This window comes from Micrasema longulum, unplaced genomic scaffold (assembly GCF_059751315.1).
Source record: "Micrasema longulum isolate JH-2025_06_02 unplaced genomic scaffold, ASM5975131v1 h1tg001369l, whole genome shotgun sequence".
Classification (NCBI taxonomy): Eukaryota; Metazoa; Arthropoda; class Insecta; order Trichoptera; family Brachycentridae; genus Micrasema; species Micrasema longulum.
In genome coordinates this window covers 30,649-50,778 of record NW_028278555.1, presented here as the reverse complement: position 1 = coordinate 50,778, position 20,130 = coordinate 30,649, and the positions used below count along the sequence as shown (strand labels likewise).

Below are 20,130 nucleotides of genomic sequence, written 5' to 3'. Positions count from 1 at the left end.
GCCTAGACGAATTGGGTTAAGTTGGGCTGCGTTTGGAAAGCTAAAACACGTTTTCAGAAATAAGAAAATCCCAAATAATCCGAAGGCCAAAGTCTACAACTCTCGTGTTCTGCCGGTGGCAACATACGGTCTTGAAACCATGTCCTCACTGCTAGAAGTGTTCACAAAATTAAGCGCACTCAGCGGTCTATGGAAAGATAAATGTTGGGTGTCTCCTTAAGAGACCGAATAAGGAACAAGGAGATAAGTGACTGATATCGCAGAAAGAGTGGGAAGACAAAAATGGCAGTGGGCGAGTCATGTGACGTGACAAGAAGCCGATAGGTGGACCCCCAGAATACGAAACTGAAGACTCTACAGAAGTAAAAGGAAAGTAGGGAGACCACAGAGGAGATGGACTGACGACGTCGTCGAACTCGTGGGCCATAGATGGAAACAGAGTGCCCAGGACAGAAGAACATGGAGAGATTTGGAAGGGGCCTATATCCAGCAGTGGAGAGAAACGGGCTGATAAGAATAAGAAGAAGAAACAGCACGTTCCGTAGAGAGTTGAATAAAAATAAATGGTGGATGGTGGTGCCATTTAGAACAAATTTACTGTACTGGCTTTTCCCCAAATGGCACCAATTTATTATTACGATTTTTAAATAATATTTTGAGTTTGTCCAAATTTTTGTAGACAAGGACTGGATTCAACTCCCTGGGGAACTGTTAATATCAACATATAACAACAGAAATGATGAAAATTTAAGAGAAGGTAATATATTAATCTAGGCCATCCACAAGGCTTGTGACCTGTCATTGGCTGGTTAAAATGGCCACTTAACACACTGTGTAATATTCACCATTTTGCCTATATTTGAACATCTATACTCCTTCAATTCTTCCATCTGTTGACGTTTGTGAAGTTAAATGAACTTAGTAGAAGCATGAAAAATATTTTTAAATTTGTAATTTTGAATTCCCACAAAAACGGCCATTCCACTGGCCGCGCCCCTAAAACGTCACGATTCACATTTATTTGTTCCTGACCATTCAAACTTGTTTAGAACATCGTCACGAATCTTGACGTCACAACTATCAAGGCCCAGCATGTCGCGTTTTTCTAGTGACATATTGAAAAAAAATAATTTTTTAAAAATTTTTAAATGAAAACATTTACACCACCATATTCCACAATATTCATATTGATTTTGAAAATACGATTAATTATTTTTAATCTGTTTCATATATTTTTATCGGTATTTGTCGTATATTTTATTACATAAATAAAACACGAGTGATACTTTAATCCACAAATTTGGAATATCCAGTGACCGGTTTCATCGCTTTCGCGACATCTTCGAGACATCTTACCTCTGTTCTGTATAAATACATTTAACTTTTTAATAAAGATACCAGTCTCGAAGATGTCGCGAAAGCGATGAAACCGGTCACTGGATATTCCAAATTTGTGGATTAAAGTATCACTCGTGTTTTATTTATATAATAAATTACAATGAACTTTCATCAAGAATTTTCACTTACAAACTTAAATGTTTTTGTCGTATATGATGTTTCCCTCTTAGGTCACTCTGGTTCCACGTCCGACATCCATCGGCAGATAAAATATATGTATAGTTAAACAAATCAAAGCTTCAGAAGAAGATATTATATACAATATAATAGTAAAAAAAACATATATATGATAAATTTTAACGAGCACTCTTAACTTTTTTTGAGATTTTTTTCTTTCTCCGCTTTGTTTTCGCATTGGCAACCTGAACTTTTTCGCCCGCCAGCGATCCGTGGAGCAGCAAATGTTTTTTCAGATGATTGCGACGCCTGCACGCGAAATCGCAAACGGTACACGAGAAAGGAAAATTACTGGAGTGATTTTGCAAATGTCTTTTGAAAGAAGTCAGCTGCGCGCACGTGAAGGGACAGATTTGGCACCCGTAGGGCTTCTCCCCCGAGTGTTTTCTCCTGTGGTTGATCAAGATCCCGAGGCTTTTGCACATGAACGAGCACGACTCGCAACTGTACGGTTTTTCCCCCGTGTGCATCAATCTGTGGTTGCGAAGCGTGTCTAATCGCGCGCACGAATACGGGCACTCGTCGCACGAGTACTGCTTGACATCGGAATGCGTCGCTTTGTGTCGCGAGAGATCGCTGGAAGACCGGCAGGAAAAGTCGCACAGACTGCACACGAACGGCTTTTCGCCCGAGTGGATCAGTTGATGTTTTTTTAGGCTTCCCAGCTCCGAGCACGAGTAACTGCACGTGTTGCAAGCGTACGGCTTTTCGCCCGTGTGGATCATCTTGTGTTTGCGCAGGTTTGTCGAGACCGCCGTCGAGTAAGGGCAGATGTCGCAAGTGTACGGTTTGAGGTTGAAGTGAAGCATCTTGTGGCGTTTGAAGTCGCTGGCCTTCTTGCATGTGGAGTTGCACAGCGTACAGGGGAAGAGTTTCTGGCCGCGGTGGATAAGTTTGTGCTGTTTTAGGTCTTCGAGGTCGGTGCAGACAAAGTCGCAGATGTAACAGACGAAGGGAAGCTGCATGTTAGATATCAGGTCTTTTTTCATTGGAAAGAATGCCATCACGTGCTGGATTTCTGCTTCCGTGTACTGCAAAAAAATAAGAAAAATCATAGTCATCGATAGATAAGTTTAGACACTTACAAAACTCATATTGGGTTGTAACTCAAGAGAAATAAAAATAAATGTGTCCAAAAGTAATTAACAAGTGAAAAATATGTCTCTTGGGCATGAGAATGAAGGAAATAGAAAGAATCCATCAATATCTGGGATGCTGGCTCAATGACCAGTGGGATCACTCTCGGGAGATTAAAGATAGGATAGAGATGGCTAGGAGCTGCTTTTTTTAAATGTGTGGCCTTCTCAGCAATAGACTTAATCTGTGCATAGGAATTGTGCGATGCTATATTATTCAGTATCCCTCCTTTTCTTCAAGTATTTGTTGTATTTAGTCATGCCAAGTCTTTCTCGGTGCCTGAGAAATGACATTCAGCACACTTTCATCCATTTTTTAAATTCCATGTATCAGCTTTATTTTCGGCATCCATCAACACTCGCAAAGTAAATCTCGCCCGGACTAAACTGCCCTCCGTATGAAGAGAACAATATCTCAGATAGACATGTTTCTGAGAAAATCACGGTAAAAGAAAATAATGGTGTTTTTGTGGCAGTTTCAATACTATGCGTGTCATCACTATACATATGCCATGTATCAAAAGAAAGGAAAAATTGAGAGAATAATTTATTTATTGATTTATTTTACAGAAACAAACAGTCACCAATGATATACAGTAAAACCTCTTTTTTACGTTCCTCGATTTTACGTTTTCCAGCTTTTTACACCGAAATGTTCAGGACCCATTTTTCTTCATACATTCTCATACGAATATTCCCCTCAATTAACGTTTTTTACATTTTTCATAACCCCGGTTTTACGCTTAAAAAAAACGGAATTCATTTGATGTGTCAAAAAAGCCAAAATTATGCCGCAATAATGATGCCGCGACGCGAGCGCCACCGCGTGCCACCGCGAATGAAGAATAAAAACAGGCAAACAACTAAAAAAGGATAAATTATTGCCTTAACCTAAATTCAAAGCAGGTGCAGTGTAATTGGTATTTTTGTTTAAGTGTTCCCAGTTCCTATTAACCTTTAGGGTTAGTCTAAGATTTCATTTGAACAAAAACGTCATATTGACTTGTACAAATCATGATACACAGTTGACAATAGAAATATTTGAAGTTTTAAAAAAGATGGTTTAAAAAGCCGCAAACTATATGACAGTTGTTTTTAGTGATGCCATAGAAAAAAAGTAATACCGTATAAATAAAATTTCCCAACATTTAGGGGAAAAATTATTTTGTAGTATTTTATGCAAATTCAAAATTCTATTTTCTTTTTTTTTACACATAAAATAATTTTAACTTGCTGTTTTTAAATCAAATAAAAATCGGATTACATAATATTATTTTTAAAAATATAAAAATATTTTGAGTGAAATCATTAAAAATAGGTAAAAAAAATATTATCAACTTCCAGTTATCACCGTTCATACAATTTTTCTGGAAGTATATGTACACTATAGTGTACGAATTTTTTTTTTTAATGTTATTCCTATTTTTTTCCATATATTTTTCATTTCCTCACATTAGCGTTTTCCTCAGTTTTACACTTTTTTTTTTAGCTCCTTTGAAAAACGTAAAAAGGGGGTTTTACTGTAATAACATAAAAAAGATACAGTTAGAAGACTGTTAAGTACTGATTTTACATTTTCTATACTGGTAACTCATGTAAGACTGTAAATATCCCTTCTTTCCCAAATTCTTCCTATTTCAAAATTCTTGCGCGACGGTAAAAACAGTCCTGTGAGCAAGTCACATGTGAAAAGTTGTCTCTCTGATAAATCTTTATCATATAAATTATACAGTTGAACATCATCTACACGATACCACGATCCGTGCAACAGCAATAGTGAAGTGCTCCATATAAGAAACAATCGGAAAATCTTTAAAAGTGAGTAACAATTTCCATACAGTCCACTAAACTCTAATTCCCTCCGTTATCAGTGTACAAGGTATTGTGTTTCAGGTATGAAAGGCATTGAGCTGACCATACACTCCAAAGGCAGCGAAGTTTCTAAATAAAAATCATACATATTAAATTGTGGTACAACAAAAGGGTGTGTTTGTGTGTATTTGTATGAGAATAAGTGTAGAGGTGTGTTTGTGTGTATTTGTGTGGGAGTAAGTGTTCAGATGTGTGTAAGCGTGAGCGTCATTAAATAGCAAGTGGGAGCAGAAAGAATGAGTCTTAATCTATTTTTAAATACATTAAGGGGCATGTTAAATAAATCAATAGATGACAAAAAAGCATTATAGTTTGAGCAAGAACAATAGAGGAAAGAGTGTTGTGCATAGTTAGTGCTACAGACTGGCAGATGGAATAAATACTTATTTCTTGTCACGCGAAAGGGGAAATTAAGATTAATTTTGGAGAGTAGGTTAAAAGAGTCTACTTTTTGTTTTCGTATTAAGATTAATATTTAAATGTAAAAGATAAAATAAACTAAATTGAAGATAAACAAATTACAACAGGGATGGAGAATACCTTAAATAAGGGAATATGGAAGTCAAGGCATTTACAGGGCTTATGACCTGTCATTGGCTGGTTTAAGTGGCCACTTTACACACTGTGTAACATTCACCAATGAAACTAACTGGTCCAAGAAGAAGTTTAAAAATTGAAAAATTGTTTTCAGGCGTTGCCTAGTATGTGAAATAATTCAGTCAGATGAATCTCTTCGCAACAATAAAGATTTCAGCTCTTTAACTTCATTAAAATCAACAAATCGAAGAATTGAAGAAATATGGATGTTCAAACATTGGCAAAATGGTGAATGTTAAACCAGCCAATGACAGGTCATAAGCTCTGTAAATGCCTTGACTTCCATATTCCCTTATTTAAGGTATTCTCCATCCTTGTTGTAATTTGTTAATCTTAATTACTCCCGAGGGGGTGAAATCCAGTCTTTTGTCTACGAACATTTGGACAAACTCAAATATTGTAAATTGAAGATAATTGTAAACTGAAAACCAAGCTACTGCAGTTTGCTTTCTGGATTTCATGGTACCTGAAGGAGTATTGATGCATGAGTAAGACTAAAATAAAGATCTTTTCTTCGTGGTTCCGAATCTGTATTTAACAAAATGTCGTCAAAAATGCACTCTTCGTAAGGACGGCAGTAAAGGGCCTTAACAGTGTCAACAAAAAATAGACCATCTATAAATAAATAGATATGTACACCGTACCTTGATAGGTTCATCGGTATCATCCTCCATCTTGATCAGCAATCTCCGAATGTCTTCATCTTTGGGAAGTGTTATAGTCTCCTGGCCATCTTCCGCTTTATTTCCTATCTGCGTCGGGTCGTCCACAGCCTCGGAGAACTGGACAAACCAAACTTATAATTAATTGTATGTATGCAACTCAGCAGGACTTTAATTTAAGAATTTTTTGTAAATATTTTTGAAAAATAAATAAATAATAATAATAAAATCAATTTTACTCATTTATGTTGCTATTGAACTCGGCATAATTTTACAGATTAACTCACTTCGACGCCGACGGTTGGAGAATGAATTTGGATAAGAGAATGCTGATGATAAAAGAATGTTGATGTCCATTTTTCTTTGTACTATTTATTAATGATCTACCCACACAATTTTCTAATTTATTTATTTATTTATTAATTTACACGCCCTACGGGCTTTTACATGTATTAGAAATTACATTCAAGTGCAGCAGTGAAACATAAGTGTGTAAATTTAGTTAAAATTAAAGATAACATAAGAAAAGCTAAAAGATACAATAATAAGTAAAAATAAGGAAATGTACCAACATAGGTATAGGGTGCATAGAAAAATATTTAATAAATTTACATATGGAAACATACACACATACATATAAGTTTATACATTACTATAGAGATACATGAGAAAACAAAATAGTAAATAAAGAACAATATTAAGAAATTTTATCAAAATTAATTTATAACCTTTTGAATACTTAACCTATATTTATATAAAGACAGACGAAATATATCAACTTCACCATACTCGTTACCTAGCCGCTGGCCGCTGGTCGGTGTAGTCTAGGTATTGGTGAATTGTAATAATAATTATAGAGATAGGGCGTTTATTAAATAAATTAAATTAAATGATAAGTAAAACAGAAACATGATCTTACTGTGTAAGTCTCGTCATCTATATCTTGTTCCATTTTAATATTCTGAATATCAAACTCTAGCTCTGGATTTCCACTGTTATGGTTGTCCAATCGAGTTCTATTTCCACCGGTTAACTAGAATCAAAAATTAAACTAAAAATATACAAATCATAAAACTATCAACAACAGAATAAAAACAATATTGAATTTGTATTTGTTGATCTTTTTCGAAATTTGGATTATATAGTCGAATTTCTGGCACAAGTTGGTACCAACATTTTACTAGTTGTGAGACATTGCACTTCTAAAGTCAAAAGTCGGCCTCATGGTCAGCGCGTTTGCCTATCACGCAAGAGGTCTCGGGTTAAATTCCCAACATGGTTGACATGATGTAATAATTTAAAAGGGGAGTTGAATCCCCAGGGAGTTAAATCCAGTTCTTGTCTACAAAAATTTGGACAAACTCAAAATATTGTTAATAAATCCACCTGGTCCATGAAGAAGTACAGAAATTGAAAAATAACATTTTCAGGCGTTGCCTAGTATGCAGGTGAAATAATTCAATTAGATGAATCTCACCCGCATAAATAAAGGTTTCAGCTCTTTAACTTCACAAACATCACCAGACGAAAGAATTGAAGGAATATAGATGTTCAAATATGGGCAGAATGGTGAACGTTCCACAGCAGGTAAAGTGGCCACTTAAACCAGCCATTGACAGGTTCATAAGCCCTGTAGATGCCTAGACTTCTATATTACCTTCTCTTAAATGTTCTTCATCTCTGTTGTAATATGTTAATATAAACAGCTCCTCAGGGACTTAAATCCAGTCCTTGTCTACAAAAATTTAGACAAACTCAAAATATTTCTGATAAATCCACTTGGTCCAGGAAGAAGTATAGAAATTGAAAAAATAACATTTTCAGGCGTTGCCTAGTATGTAGGTGATATAATTCAATTAGATGAATCTCATCCGCATAAATAAAGGTTTCAGCTCTTTAACTTCACAAACATCACCAGATGAAAGAATTGAAGGAATATAGATGTTCAAATATAGGCAGAATGGTGAATGTTACAGTGTGTAAAGTGGCCACTTAAACCAGCCATTGACAGGTCATAAGCCCTGTAGATGCCTAGACTTCTATATTACCTTCTCTTAAATGTTCTTCATCTCTGTTGTAATATGTTAATAATTTAAAAAAGTGTTTTTACACTAGAATATTTCATAGTCCCCGGACTGGCTCCTGAAGGGTAAGACTGATCATCTTACCTTCGTGTAGCAAAAATGATCAAGATACACTGCGATTGGTGCACCTATGCAGTGCCCTATGCACCATAAGGAAGGGAAAGGGAATAATGATGAAAGTTAAAAGCTCATCCCAAATCAACAATTCAAGACCTAGGGACTTAATGGTGGCAAATGACAAGATTACCACATATTGGAGTTGCCGCATATTGGAGTGGCAGAATATGATGCAGCCCGACATGTTAAGTAAAAGTTTAAAATCGGGTTGTGGTCCTGTGGCTAGTGTCTCGGACTCACGGACCAAAGGTCCGTGGTTCGAATCCCACTCTACCCCAACTCGATTCCATTTTCTAATAGTGAGTTATTTACAACTCGTTGAAAATGGCCCTCAAAATTAAATATTTGGGTAAATCATAAGAACGCAAATATTTCTTTTTCTAAAAAAAAAAAAAAAAAGTAAGTAAGTACTTCAAATAAAAATGCGAACCGAATAAATATTTATAAAATACGAAATATTTTTATTCACTTTTTAAACAAAAATGATTTGATGCCATAAATGAAGACATTTCATTTTTAGAAAATTTGTAGTTATCAACTTCTGTGAGTTGCCTAAATGTGCTCCTCGTAATGAGCTTAGGTCATGGGCCAGGAAGCAGAGTGTAATGCTCTGGCAAAAAGTACCTGGTCTGCACCATGTAAAGGAACTGATAAAAGGGTACTCGCAAAGTTTTACTTTTGACCTAATGAGCTCCGCCGAAATCAAGTGAGGGTTATCACTAGAGCCCGCCCAGGGCACTGCAGATTGAACAAACACCGCGCTAGAATGAACCTTTCCCAAACTTCTAGATGTAGGTTTTGCAGTACAGGTGTGGAAACACCTATACACTTTCTATGCGAATGTTATGCTTTACATCATAAAGGAAGCTTCATCCTCGGGGGACCGCTGGTTAAATTGAGGATGTTAAAGAGCTCGCCCTTTACCTAATAGCCCAATCCTTTACGGATCTGGGCTTGGAGGGGGAGATTTAGCGAAATGTAAACTCTCGCCTTCCACACAGCAGCCAGGCTCTTTATAGACCTGGGCTTGGAGGGCCCATCACAATAGATCTTCACAGGTCGCAGTGACGTCAGGAGCTTGCGTAGCACTGACCCCCACCACTAAGAATAAGTTACCAACTTGTGGCAGAAACCTGACGATATATACTTCCAGAAATAAGCTTATAAAATATTTCCCGAGAAAAATATGACGATGAAATTCGAGGGCGTTGTGATCCAGCTACCCACATAAATTACATCAACCCTGATGATGGATTCTGTGATGCAATCTGCATTGGAAAAGGGTGCGAACGACACACGGCATGATGACCCAGAAACCCCCATTGTGCAATAAAATGATGTTTGAATGTTTACATACCTGACTCAGTATTTCTTCGCCAGTCTTAATTTCTCCTCTATTAAAGTCCTTATCGTTCACACAAGTCCCGGCACTCAAAACCTTGTCTCCCGTCTTGAAAAACACTCGATTACAGAACAACTTGTGTCTTGTGAGGTCGCTCGCGAGTCTACAAGAAAAATGGCACAGGTTGCAGACGAACGGCTTCAGCTCGGAGTGCACCATCTGGTGTTTCCGCAGGTTCCCGAGCTCCGCGCAGGAATAGTTGCAAGCGTTGCAGGCGTACGGCTTCTCCCCGGTGTGCGTCATCGTGTGCTTCCGCAGACTCGCGGAGAAGTTAGTCGAGTACGGGCACATTTCGCACACGAACGGTTTGGGTTCGGTGTGCATTCGTTTGTGCATCTTCAGCTCCAGCGTCTTGGCGGTCGAGAAGTCGCATTTTGTGCAGCCGAATTCCTTCTGTCCCCTGTGCGAGGTTTTGTGCATGTGGAAGTCGGCACTGTCCTCGCAGATGTGGTCACAGATATAGCAGGTCAATAATTCTTGCGATACAGCGTTCAGGTCAACGCAAGGGGAGGATTCACTACTTGTAAACTGAAAATATAAATAAACTATTAAAAACAGATATTATTAGTTGGAGCATATGGTATGCACAAAGAGCCTCTATGCATCTCTATCGGCTGCCAACTCTTTTGTGTCCTCCCAAGTCATGCTCTCGTCCCGAAGTTCTGACATAAACTGCCGACGAACAGTCGGACATCCAGGACGTCGAGAACCTGATGCCTTGTAAAATAGGCAAGCGTGGTTAAGGCTCTCAGGAGGCATCCGCAGTACATGGCCAAGCCAACCGTATCGCCTCCGTTTGATGACAATTGTCACCGGAGTTTGCTGGGTCCGTTGTTACACAGTGTGTAAAGTGGGCACTTAAACCAGCCAATGACAGGTCATAAGCTCAGTAAATGTTTAGACTGCTATATACCCTTCTCAAAATGTTTTCCCTCTCTGTTGCAACAAATTTAGATAAAAATAACTCCCGGGGGAGGAAATCCAGTATGTCTACAAACATTTGGACATACTCAAAACATTGTTGTTTCTTTTCCATGCTGGGATTACCAGTTTGAGACTCTTCCTCTTCGACTATGTATCGTAATGTATATTAGTAATTTAGCTGTCTTTGTTTATTATAGGTTTTATGTCTTTGTTAATTATACTACTCGGTTAAAGTGCACAATCTACTTCCATTGTCCATAAGGACAATAAGTATGTATTCACAATATAAAATTGCTATTGAGAAATGTATAGTGGAGGTGGGTTGCGCACGGATCGATGAGTGGATCAAGCTAAATAAGTAAAAATTTGTGTCCTGTTTATGAAATTTGGTCTACAAGTCTATATGAATTTGTTATGATTTTACGATTATTTTCGTTTATATTGGTTCTTATGTTAAAGATAATAATGAGGAATTCCAGCCCAACCCGGAATTAAATTTTTAAAATGTTTTAGTGTACACGTGAATATTTAAAAATTTTGGAGTAGGATGAAATATCTCAAAAATGCATGCAAAAATAAATAAAAAATGTTAAAAATAGTATTCATTTTAAAATCGTAAATAATGACATCACTCCTTATATCTACGTGTAGTATTTCCGGTTTCCGCTTAAAGCCACCGCAACGTTTTGACCATAGAAAAAAAAGGTTATAATTTGTATAATGTGACATTTCAACCAGAGATTAGGTCAACTTTCTAGGTTTTTCTAAATCGAAACGTCCGTAAAAACAACCATAACATAGAAATGAGCAAATTACGATCAACTAAATAAAGCAACCAAAGCAATATTCCATAGATTCTTGTCAGGTCAGTGAAAGTAAGAACGCCAACCGTTTCATGACGTCACTACTGAAAAGTGACACACTGATTACAGTCATTTGACGCGGTATTTGATAAATGTAACTTTAAATGTCATATCTTTGTAAATAACAAACAAAAAAAAATGTATATATATTTTTGCTTAGTTAAATAGTACGCTAATAGAAAGAAAAAAAAATAGAAAACAGTGGAATTCCTCATTAGGTTGATTAGATTAATTACATTTTTATTTTCTTATTTTGTTAACTATGTTCAATAACTAATTTAAGGCATGGTTAACTTATTGTAAAATGTTTCCCTCAGCACGGGACACCCCAGTGAGGGAACATTATTCCGTATAAAAAAATAATACAAATATTGTAAAAGTATAAATAAATATTATTTATTTTTGTAAATATTTATAAACATACATTGCCTTGACTTCCATATTCCCTTGGTTAAGGTATTCTCCATCCCTGTTGTAATTTGTTAATCTTAATGACCCCCGAGGGGGTGAAATCCAGTCTTTTGTCTATGAACATTTGGACAAACTCAAATATTGTAATGAAACCAACTGGTCCAAGAAGATGTTCAAAAATTGAAAAATTGTTTTCAGGCGTTGCCTAGTATGTGAAATAATTCAGTCCAAGAAGAAGTTTAAAAATTGAAAAATTGTTTTCAGGCGTTGCCTAGTATGTGAAATAACTCAGTCAGATGAATCTCTTCACAACAATAAAGGTTTCAGCTCTCTAACTTCACTAAAATCAACAGATGGAAGAATTGAAGAAATATGGATGTTCAAACATAGGCAAAATGGTGAATGTTACACAGTGTGTAAAGTGGCCACTTAAACCAGCCAATGACAGGTCATAAGCCCTGTAAATGCCTTGCCTTCCATATTCCCTTGCTTAATGTATTCTCCATCCCTGTTGTAATTTGTTAATCTTAATGACCCCCGAGGGGGTGAAATCCAGTCTTTTGTCTATGAACATTTGGACACACTCAAATATTGTAACATACATTGTGATTGCACATTTGAATAAATAAATTGAGAGGATATCTGAGGAGACAAACTACAGGGGGCGCTTTCGTCGAGAATACCTCGAAGATTTCTGCGAGGATTTGAACTGCAGGTCGTGTGAAGAGCTAAAGAGGGTTGCACAGGGCAGAGCAGATACAAAGCTTTGCCGCAAACTAATCCACTATAGATGATTGAAATCAGAGAGTTGGAGCAGGCGTGGGATATTATTTTACCGATCAAATTGGAATTCCGATTCTTACCATTTCTTGACTATCATCTTTTATTTTCCACAGCATATCATTAGAATCATTGTAATTTTCCTGGTTAGTTCCCCCGGTATCATCGCACGGAATATGGTTAGCAGTATCTTGGACAGAAATCAATGAAGTACCCGCCCTGAGGTAAAAAAAAAAGTAAAATTTAATAAAAGAATGAAATACAGTCAAACTTCATTATGACGATCACGGAAATAGCGAGATCTCAGATGTGACGGAGAAACATTCATCGGCATTTTTGTTTATGGTCTTCTCCATAAATTTATTTATTATTCATTTATTTATTTTATTTACGGACCTATGCAGTCCATTCTAACGATGGTAAATACCATTTCTTACTTTTTTCATTTAAATTATTTATTGACAATTCTTGATGGAGTTCCATTGTAACGATGTAATAACTTATTAATTTATTTTTATTTTTATTTAATAGCATAATTATACATTTTTACAATTTAAAAAAAATTTCACTTGTTATATTTTTACTAAAACTAAAATCCCACCAAGCCACTTTTTGTAGCTTGTTGGTGAAGATTATATTTATACTGACTTAATAATATTATTTACATTTATAAAAACAATGAATAACAGATAAAAATTAACAGCCGGAAAAATCAGAATAAACATGTTTATACAAATAATAATGTATAAATTTATTTTTTAAATACAAGAAAATATATGAAAAATTAAAATATTTACACCTAAGCTACTATTCATATATAAACTCTTGATCGAGTAGCCACTCTCTTATTTTTCTCTTGTTACAATGTGAGTTAAATTTAAGTTCTTTTGGTGATAAATTAAAAATTCTAGGTACCAAATATTTGAGAGTTCTATTTCCATATTAAAAATAAAACAAGTTTTACATAAAAATAATCTTTTAGTTTCATTTTATAATAAAAAATCTTTGGGCCAAACATTAATTAATAGTAAAGATCAGGTCGACAAATCGGAAAATAGCGGAATATACGAACTAACATGTACTTGTCCTGGTTCATATATAGGACAAAGCGGGAGAGCTATTAAATACAGAGTGAAAGAACATTTAGCTTTACATAGATTAAATAACGACTTATCAAACTATGCATCACATTTAAATAAATTTAAACATACTTTTGATAAAACAAAAAACATAAAAATTTTACATGTAGGACATAAAGGTCAAAAGTTAGATAGATTAGAAATTTTAGAAATAAATAGTATAAAAAATAATAGCGATAGAATTTTAATAAATCAGCAGATAGAATTTAAAAACTCACCCTTATTAACCCCCTTAGTTAGACCCTGTACATTGTAATAAAACAGTAAATATATTTCATATAATAGAATATTTTCTTAAAGTACACCGCCGCCAACACATGTTTCAATAATTTGTCTCACTCTCTTCCATTGCAATATTGCGTATTGTATCTTTTTCAACTTATTTTTTAAATGTACCTACACTTAAGATAATATTTAGTTTTATTTAAATTACCCTTACACTGTATAATATTCACCAGTCTGAAGATGCCCATTAGAGGGTGAAGGGGCTAATTGGTCAAAATAAATAAGTAGAAGTGTGCCAAGTATTTTTTAAATTAATAACTTATATGGAAATATAAGTTATTACATCAATAAATACAGATACTAATCAAATAAAACACAACTATAATAAAATTAAAGCTAGGACAAAAAAAAAACTACTGCCTTGAGACAAGATTCGGTCTATCTTTGTGATTTTTTAAATCTATAAAGACTTACACCAAAAAGTCCAGATCTTGTCTCGAGTTTACAATACGACACAATCGGGACATTGGTGCATGCGAGCCATAGTTTGTGCTGTGTTGATCGAGGAACAGCACATTATTATTTCGCAACCGGCGGATTGGAACATTGAATGCCACTTGTTCCAGTAACGATGATACATCAATTAAGCCATTCAGTAAATTAAACATAAATATGGAGTCAATGTGATGTTTAGGTGTTTTTAGACTTGAGATTTTTAACATTGCCTCCTATTCTCCGTAAGCGTAGTCTCCCCTCTCGAGGCCAATCATCCATGCTACTTTTCTTAGCAAATTCACCTTTATAATTGTTATGGAACCATGAACCTAGATATGAGTTCGTATCAACTAGTAAAACTTTCCAATGCTGTCACATGATAAACTCTTAGAATGTTGTCCAGATAAATACATCTTTATCTCAGTAGTATAATTCCATTCACCCTCGATAGTTAAAATCAATGTTTACTCAAGCCCAGTCCAAAATATGACACCCGCGGATCAATATAAATACTAGTTTGATGGTTCCCAGTCTCAGAACTAATTTAGACGTAAAGACATAAACATCATATACTTAGATATATATAACCAAAAGTTATTACAATTAAATAAATCCTATTAAAACAAACGTTTATTTTGTCTGACCCTTAACAGAATGAGCAGAGGGCGCCCCCGACGGGAATATTTGGCGCAAGTGTGCGAAGATTTAAACTGCGCCTCATATGTCGAGCTGAAGAGGGCTGCAGAGAAGAGAAAGCAGTGGAGGGCGAGATGCAGGACTTTGCAGCAAACCAATCCCCAGGATTGAGACTACGAAGAAGAAAAATGAGCTACTTCTCGGACATACCGAACAAAAATATTGCCACACGTGGAAATGTGCCTAGCGACAAATGGAGAGTATTTTGAAGGAGACAAAATTAATGTGGATGAAATTTTGTAAAACAATGTTTTTACGACCCTAGTTTGCGTATTTATTCGACTCACCTCGTTTATCTATGCAAATAACATCAACCCTGATGGACACTGTGATGCGATTTAAAACGTCGGAATAGATTGCGAACAGCACATCATCATCATCATTCTCTTTCCGCACCTAATGGTACATAGGGCACTGCATTGGTACATCAATCGCAGTGTATACTGATCATTTTTGTTACATGAAGGTAAGATGATCAGTCTTACGTTTCAGGTACCAGTCCAGGGACTTGGAAATATTCTAATGTGATTTTTATATTAATTCTGTTATATTAATGAAATATTCGAGTGTGAAAACACCCTTTTTCATACAGTAGAACTCCAATATCCAAATTATTTGAGACCGGACCCCATTCGGATAGTAAAAATTTGCAAACGCGCTGACCATTACGCCACGAGGCAAACAACACACGGCATAATAGCCCGGAAACACTCACTGTGAATCAGAACGGTGGTAAAAATCTCAGATATTTAATCATATTATTTATTATCTTTCTGTCAATGTTGAAAATCCATTTTTTATAATGTAAAAAAGGCGTGACCTATTTATATAGGAATCATTTCTAAGCTTTAAGACCAAAAGTAAACCATAATAGATGGACGATTGTAGTAAATTAATTAATATAATTATCAAATTCGTTAATGAAATAATAACGAAAGTAGATGCAAAAAAGGTTAAATTTTCGTAATCAACCTAACATCTTACGGTTATACAATCAGCAAGGAAGCAATGGAAATAATTTTAATATTATTTGTGTATTTTTTAATTACCTTTCCATCCTGTTGGAAAAAATATTGACCAAACTTTCACAACAAATAAACAGCAACAAATTCGCAAGAAAAGAATTCGGACTGTCAAAATTTCTGGTTGCCAGCGTAAAAAATCACAAATCGTACTTTGGATAAATATTTAAGTTCGCTAGATAAGTACCGCCACTTTTTGAATCAAACAATAATTTATTATTGTTGCTTCTGTCCCTTTTCCAACACATATCTACCACAAAAGGACATTTTGTCCATTTCGACGAAAACGCAACAATTATTTAACTTTTGGTACAATTGTTCCGAGTGCTACCTATTGCTTCTTTTATTATAATTATTTCACAAAGCAAAAATTACGTTTTGATATTTCAAATTTGTATCTTTTTTTTGACAACCTGTTATGTTTTTTTTATTATTTATAGGAGACCATGTGGTACAGTAAATTACTGTTTTTTTCAACTTCCAAAGCTCTAAAATTAATTGTTGAATTATTCTGATCTCTTTTTTATAAAATCGAAAAAAAAATCTTAGTCTTCAAAGTAATGGTTTTGATTTGCCATTTTATAATATAATAAGACAAATTTTTCATTGGTATACATACGGTAATCTATCCACTATGAGGTAATCAATCCATTGATATATTAATACACATAGACATTCCCTAATCCCTTCAACAAAAAAAAATATATATGACACTTAACTCATGCCCGAAGCGTATTTAGTCGTTCTCAACCACCGGCCAGACGTGACGTTTAGAATCAAAACCAAAATTCCTGCTTGTGTGTGTTACAGGGCTGCACTAATAGAAATACGTTTTTTAAATTTATATATACGCCCAATGGTCATTTTTAAGGACATAGAAACGAAAAGACAAGGAAAATTATTAGATTTAAAGTAGAAAGATACAATGGTATATAATAGACTTGGTGGGAGTTGAAGCGAGAGAGAGGTGTTTATTAATATTATTTTCGCAATCCAAAAAATCCAGGGAAAATAAATAAATAGGTCAAAATTATAAAGAATTTTACAAAAGAATTTTGTTGGGATCCACCAAAATAGAATGTTGCTTTTACTAACAATAAAATTCGAACTTTTTTATTTATCAAGAATGAGTATCCTCCAAAATTTGATAGCATGTACATGATCATTGAATGCAGCCCTGGTATAAATAAACAAACTTAGTAGGTAACTGTGGGTATGTTTTCAGGTCACTACTTGATTTTTTTTTAAAATTATTTATCGTAGAATATTATAGTCTGAGTAATATAATTTGAGTAAATTGTCGGCTTCGTGGTATAATGGTCACCGCATTAACCTACCATGCGAACGGTCGCAAGTTCGATTCCCGGCATGGTTGACATGAATTATTTATCTTAAAATGTGTTTTTACACTAGAATATTTCCTGGACTGGCAGGTGAATGGTTTTTACCTGTTCAGAATCTACGACCGGAACTCTGCCATTTGCGAATGTCGGCTTGAGGAGGAAGATTTAAACTATGTTTTTTTTTTATGCCCCATAAATGATTGTTATTCCGATTTCCTGTCCGACCTATCTGATTTTAACATACCATTCCCTCTTCATATTCTAACTCTCCTGTACCCAACCAATAAACATGTGTTTAAAATTTATACACAAAAAATATTTAATAACATTTGGTAAAATGTTTGCTTTAAATATTAATAACATAATAATAATTTCGAATAATTTGTTTATTTCCAACTTCTCCATTCAATTTTTAAACAGAGGTGTTTAAATTACAATAGGTTGTTTGATACTTGTTTTATAAAATTTCATTGCTTAAACGTATGTTTACATTCGATTATAATACGTTATTAACACATTTTGCATAAGTACAATAAAAATATTATTAAAATTAATGCTTCTTTTACTTTTCCTAAAGGAAACATAAGCAATTATAAAACTTTATCGAATATACACGAGTTTTCCCTTTATTAGAGAGATAAAAACGTCATAATGAACAATGTATGTACAAAACATTTAAAGTTTATACTTACTTTGTCAAAAAAAATATAAATATTTTGTCCTAAATCAATGTTTCGCCGCACCTGAAATATATTTTCTTTCAATAAACAATTTGAGGACCACTGATTTATACAATCATCTGACATCTAAGTTATCAAGAAAATCTGTGCATAGTTTGCTATTTGGAATTAGAAATAGAGTTTAGATTTAGTCTCGTTTGACAGTTGTGATAAAGTTATCGTTTGTCAAGAAGATAAAAAAAGTAAAAACAAACAAATCCATTGTTCATAAAATATCTCGCTATCGACAATCAGTATTATAAACTTTTCTTCCGGTGGCTTTTGACCTTACACATTATTAAAGTTTATAATATTAGCATCGTTTTATTTGTGTGTGTTAATAATAATTGACATTAAATATTAAATTTATTAGTGTATGAGTGAATTCGTTTCCTTTTGATCGTTTCGAACTGAAGAATCATAAATTAAAAAGTTCCTTGATTAAATTAGGACGCTAATCGTATCGAATAAGTCGTAATAGATATTTAGTAATTGTTTGAAATGAGTAATCCCAGGAAGTGATGAGGTGTCCGGTGTACGTAAAAATCTTTTTGTTTGGTTTTAATTTAATTAAAAATGTCCGGTTTAGACCCTTTAACTTCGCCTAGTATTAATAACGATGAAGGGACGAGGCAAGAAGGATGCTGTACAAATTTTGTGACGTTTTTTAAATGCAGAAAAGGGTCAACATCCAATAATAGGGCGACCGATGGAGGCAAGTACCTAAATAATTATATATCGTATTCAAATTATTGGCTCAATTATAAAAGTGTTTCAATTTTAAATCTGGAGCGAAAAATTGTTTCGTCTGTAAAACAAAACACTAACAACTTACTGTCATGTTTGACATTTGTGTTTGAGAGATAACCTAAAAAGGGGCGGTCTTTTTAATCGGTTTACTGTGTATTATTTTTATTCGTCATTTTTATCTGCTGAGCAGCTGTTTTTAAGCTGAAAAAGCATTAAATAACGCTCGTCTGTAATTGTCAAGTTATATTTATGTATTTATTTATTTATATATACGCCTACTAGGCATTTTTAAAGATATATTTATACATAGAAAATTATTATAAAAGTAGAAAGAAACATTGGTATATAGTAGACTTGGTGGGAGTGGAAGCGAGAGAGAAGTGTTTATAATTGAATTTGATTCAGTGATGGTTTGAAAGAAGACCATTTGTTATCAAAGAAATCAAGACTGGTATGTTTGTTGGCAGACCTAAGAATTCTGGGCATAGGGAAATGAAAACCATAGTTAGTTCTATGGTTACCGGTTTGGAAAAGTAAGTTTTGTCTGGGGTTTCTAGTTGGGATATTTAATTTTATTGAGCTCAGTAGTTCAGGAGCATCAAAGAGTGAGTTGAGAATTTTAAATAAGACTAGAAGGACGGATTTATTTAAACGGTCTTGAAGAGAAGATATATTGAAGGTAGTTTCTAACTCATTATACGTATATTGGTCTCTGGATAAGCCCAACCTCCAGCCTATCTTTCTTAAAAATCGATGTTGAACTGATTCAATATTTATAATATAAATTATTTATTTATTTACTACAGGAGTTATTAATATAAATATGTCTGGCGAAGCGTGAGCTAGTTCCCGACAACAGGTATATTAAAATTTACTTATACATCGTGCCCACTAAGTGCGCTTCTAACAAACATTTCGCACAAGTATGGCGCGGTAATGTAATACGTGCCGTTTGTCGCATAAGCGCAAAACATATTTTTTTTCATGTTATTCTAAATACGCGTATTAAAAACAATTATAGAAAATTTATCTAATGTCGCAAGGTAAAAATTGTAATGCCTTTACCACCATAATTTTTTGCTTACGTAAGTGTGAGAAGCGTAAGACAGACTACCTTACCTTCCTGGAGCAGATGATCGAGATACACTGCATTTGGTTTAAAAATGCAGTGCCTTATGCACTATCAGATGCAGATAAGGGTTTGGTGATGTCCACTCGGCACTCCCGGCACTCACCGCACTCGTATATTTATATTTTTTTATGCTCTATCTATCATGCAATTTAAAATGGCTCATTTAAACTCCAGATTAATATTTGA

General features: G+C 34.6%; 2 protein-coding genes across 4 annotated transcripts in view; one reads left to right on the top strand and one right to left on the bottom strand.

Annotated features, from left to right (window-relative positions):
* Window positions 1-1,557: 1,557 nt before the first annotated feature.
* Window positions 1,558-20,074, bottom strand: LOC148275648 (uncharacterized). 2 transcript variants are annotated; one of them, XM_088235389.1, is made up of 6 exons: window positions 19,932-20,074; window positions 12,507-12,642; window positions 9,401-9,973; window positions 6,762-6,875; window positions 5,825-5,962; window positions 1,558-2,606 (listed from the first exon to the last, which is right to left on the bottom strand). In XM_088235389.1, exons 2-6 carry the CDS (start codon window positions 12,540-12,542, stop codon window positions 1,695-1,697), a joined length of 1,773 nt encoding a protein of 590 aa, XP_088091515.1. In that variant the 5' UTR covers window positions 12,543-12,642; window positions 19,932-20,074; the 3' UTR covers window positions 1,558-1,694. The 2 variants fall into 2 exon arrangements, with proteins under 2 accessions (XP_088091515.1, XP_088091514.1); XM_088235388.1 differs by lacking the exon at window positions 19,932-20,074 and adding an exon at window positions 16,028-16,130.
* The window catches only part of LOC148275647 (solute carrier family 12 member 9), a 32,114-nt gene continuing 30,116 nt past the window's right edge, over window positions 18,133-20,130 (top strand). Inside the window, exon 1 of one of the 2 annotated variants that reach the window (XM_088235385.1) lies at window positions 18,133-18,777. In XM_088235385.1, coding sequence (XP_088091511.1) covers window positions 18,639-18,777 — 139 coding nt within the window. In that variant the 5' untranslated portion in view covers window positions 18,133-18,638. The remainder of the gene's footprint in view (window positions 18,778-20,130) is intronic. The other variant, XM_088235387.1, reaches the window with a different exon arrangement.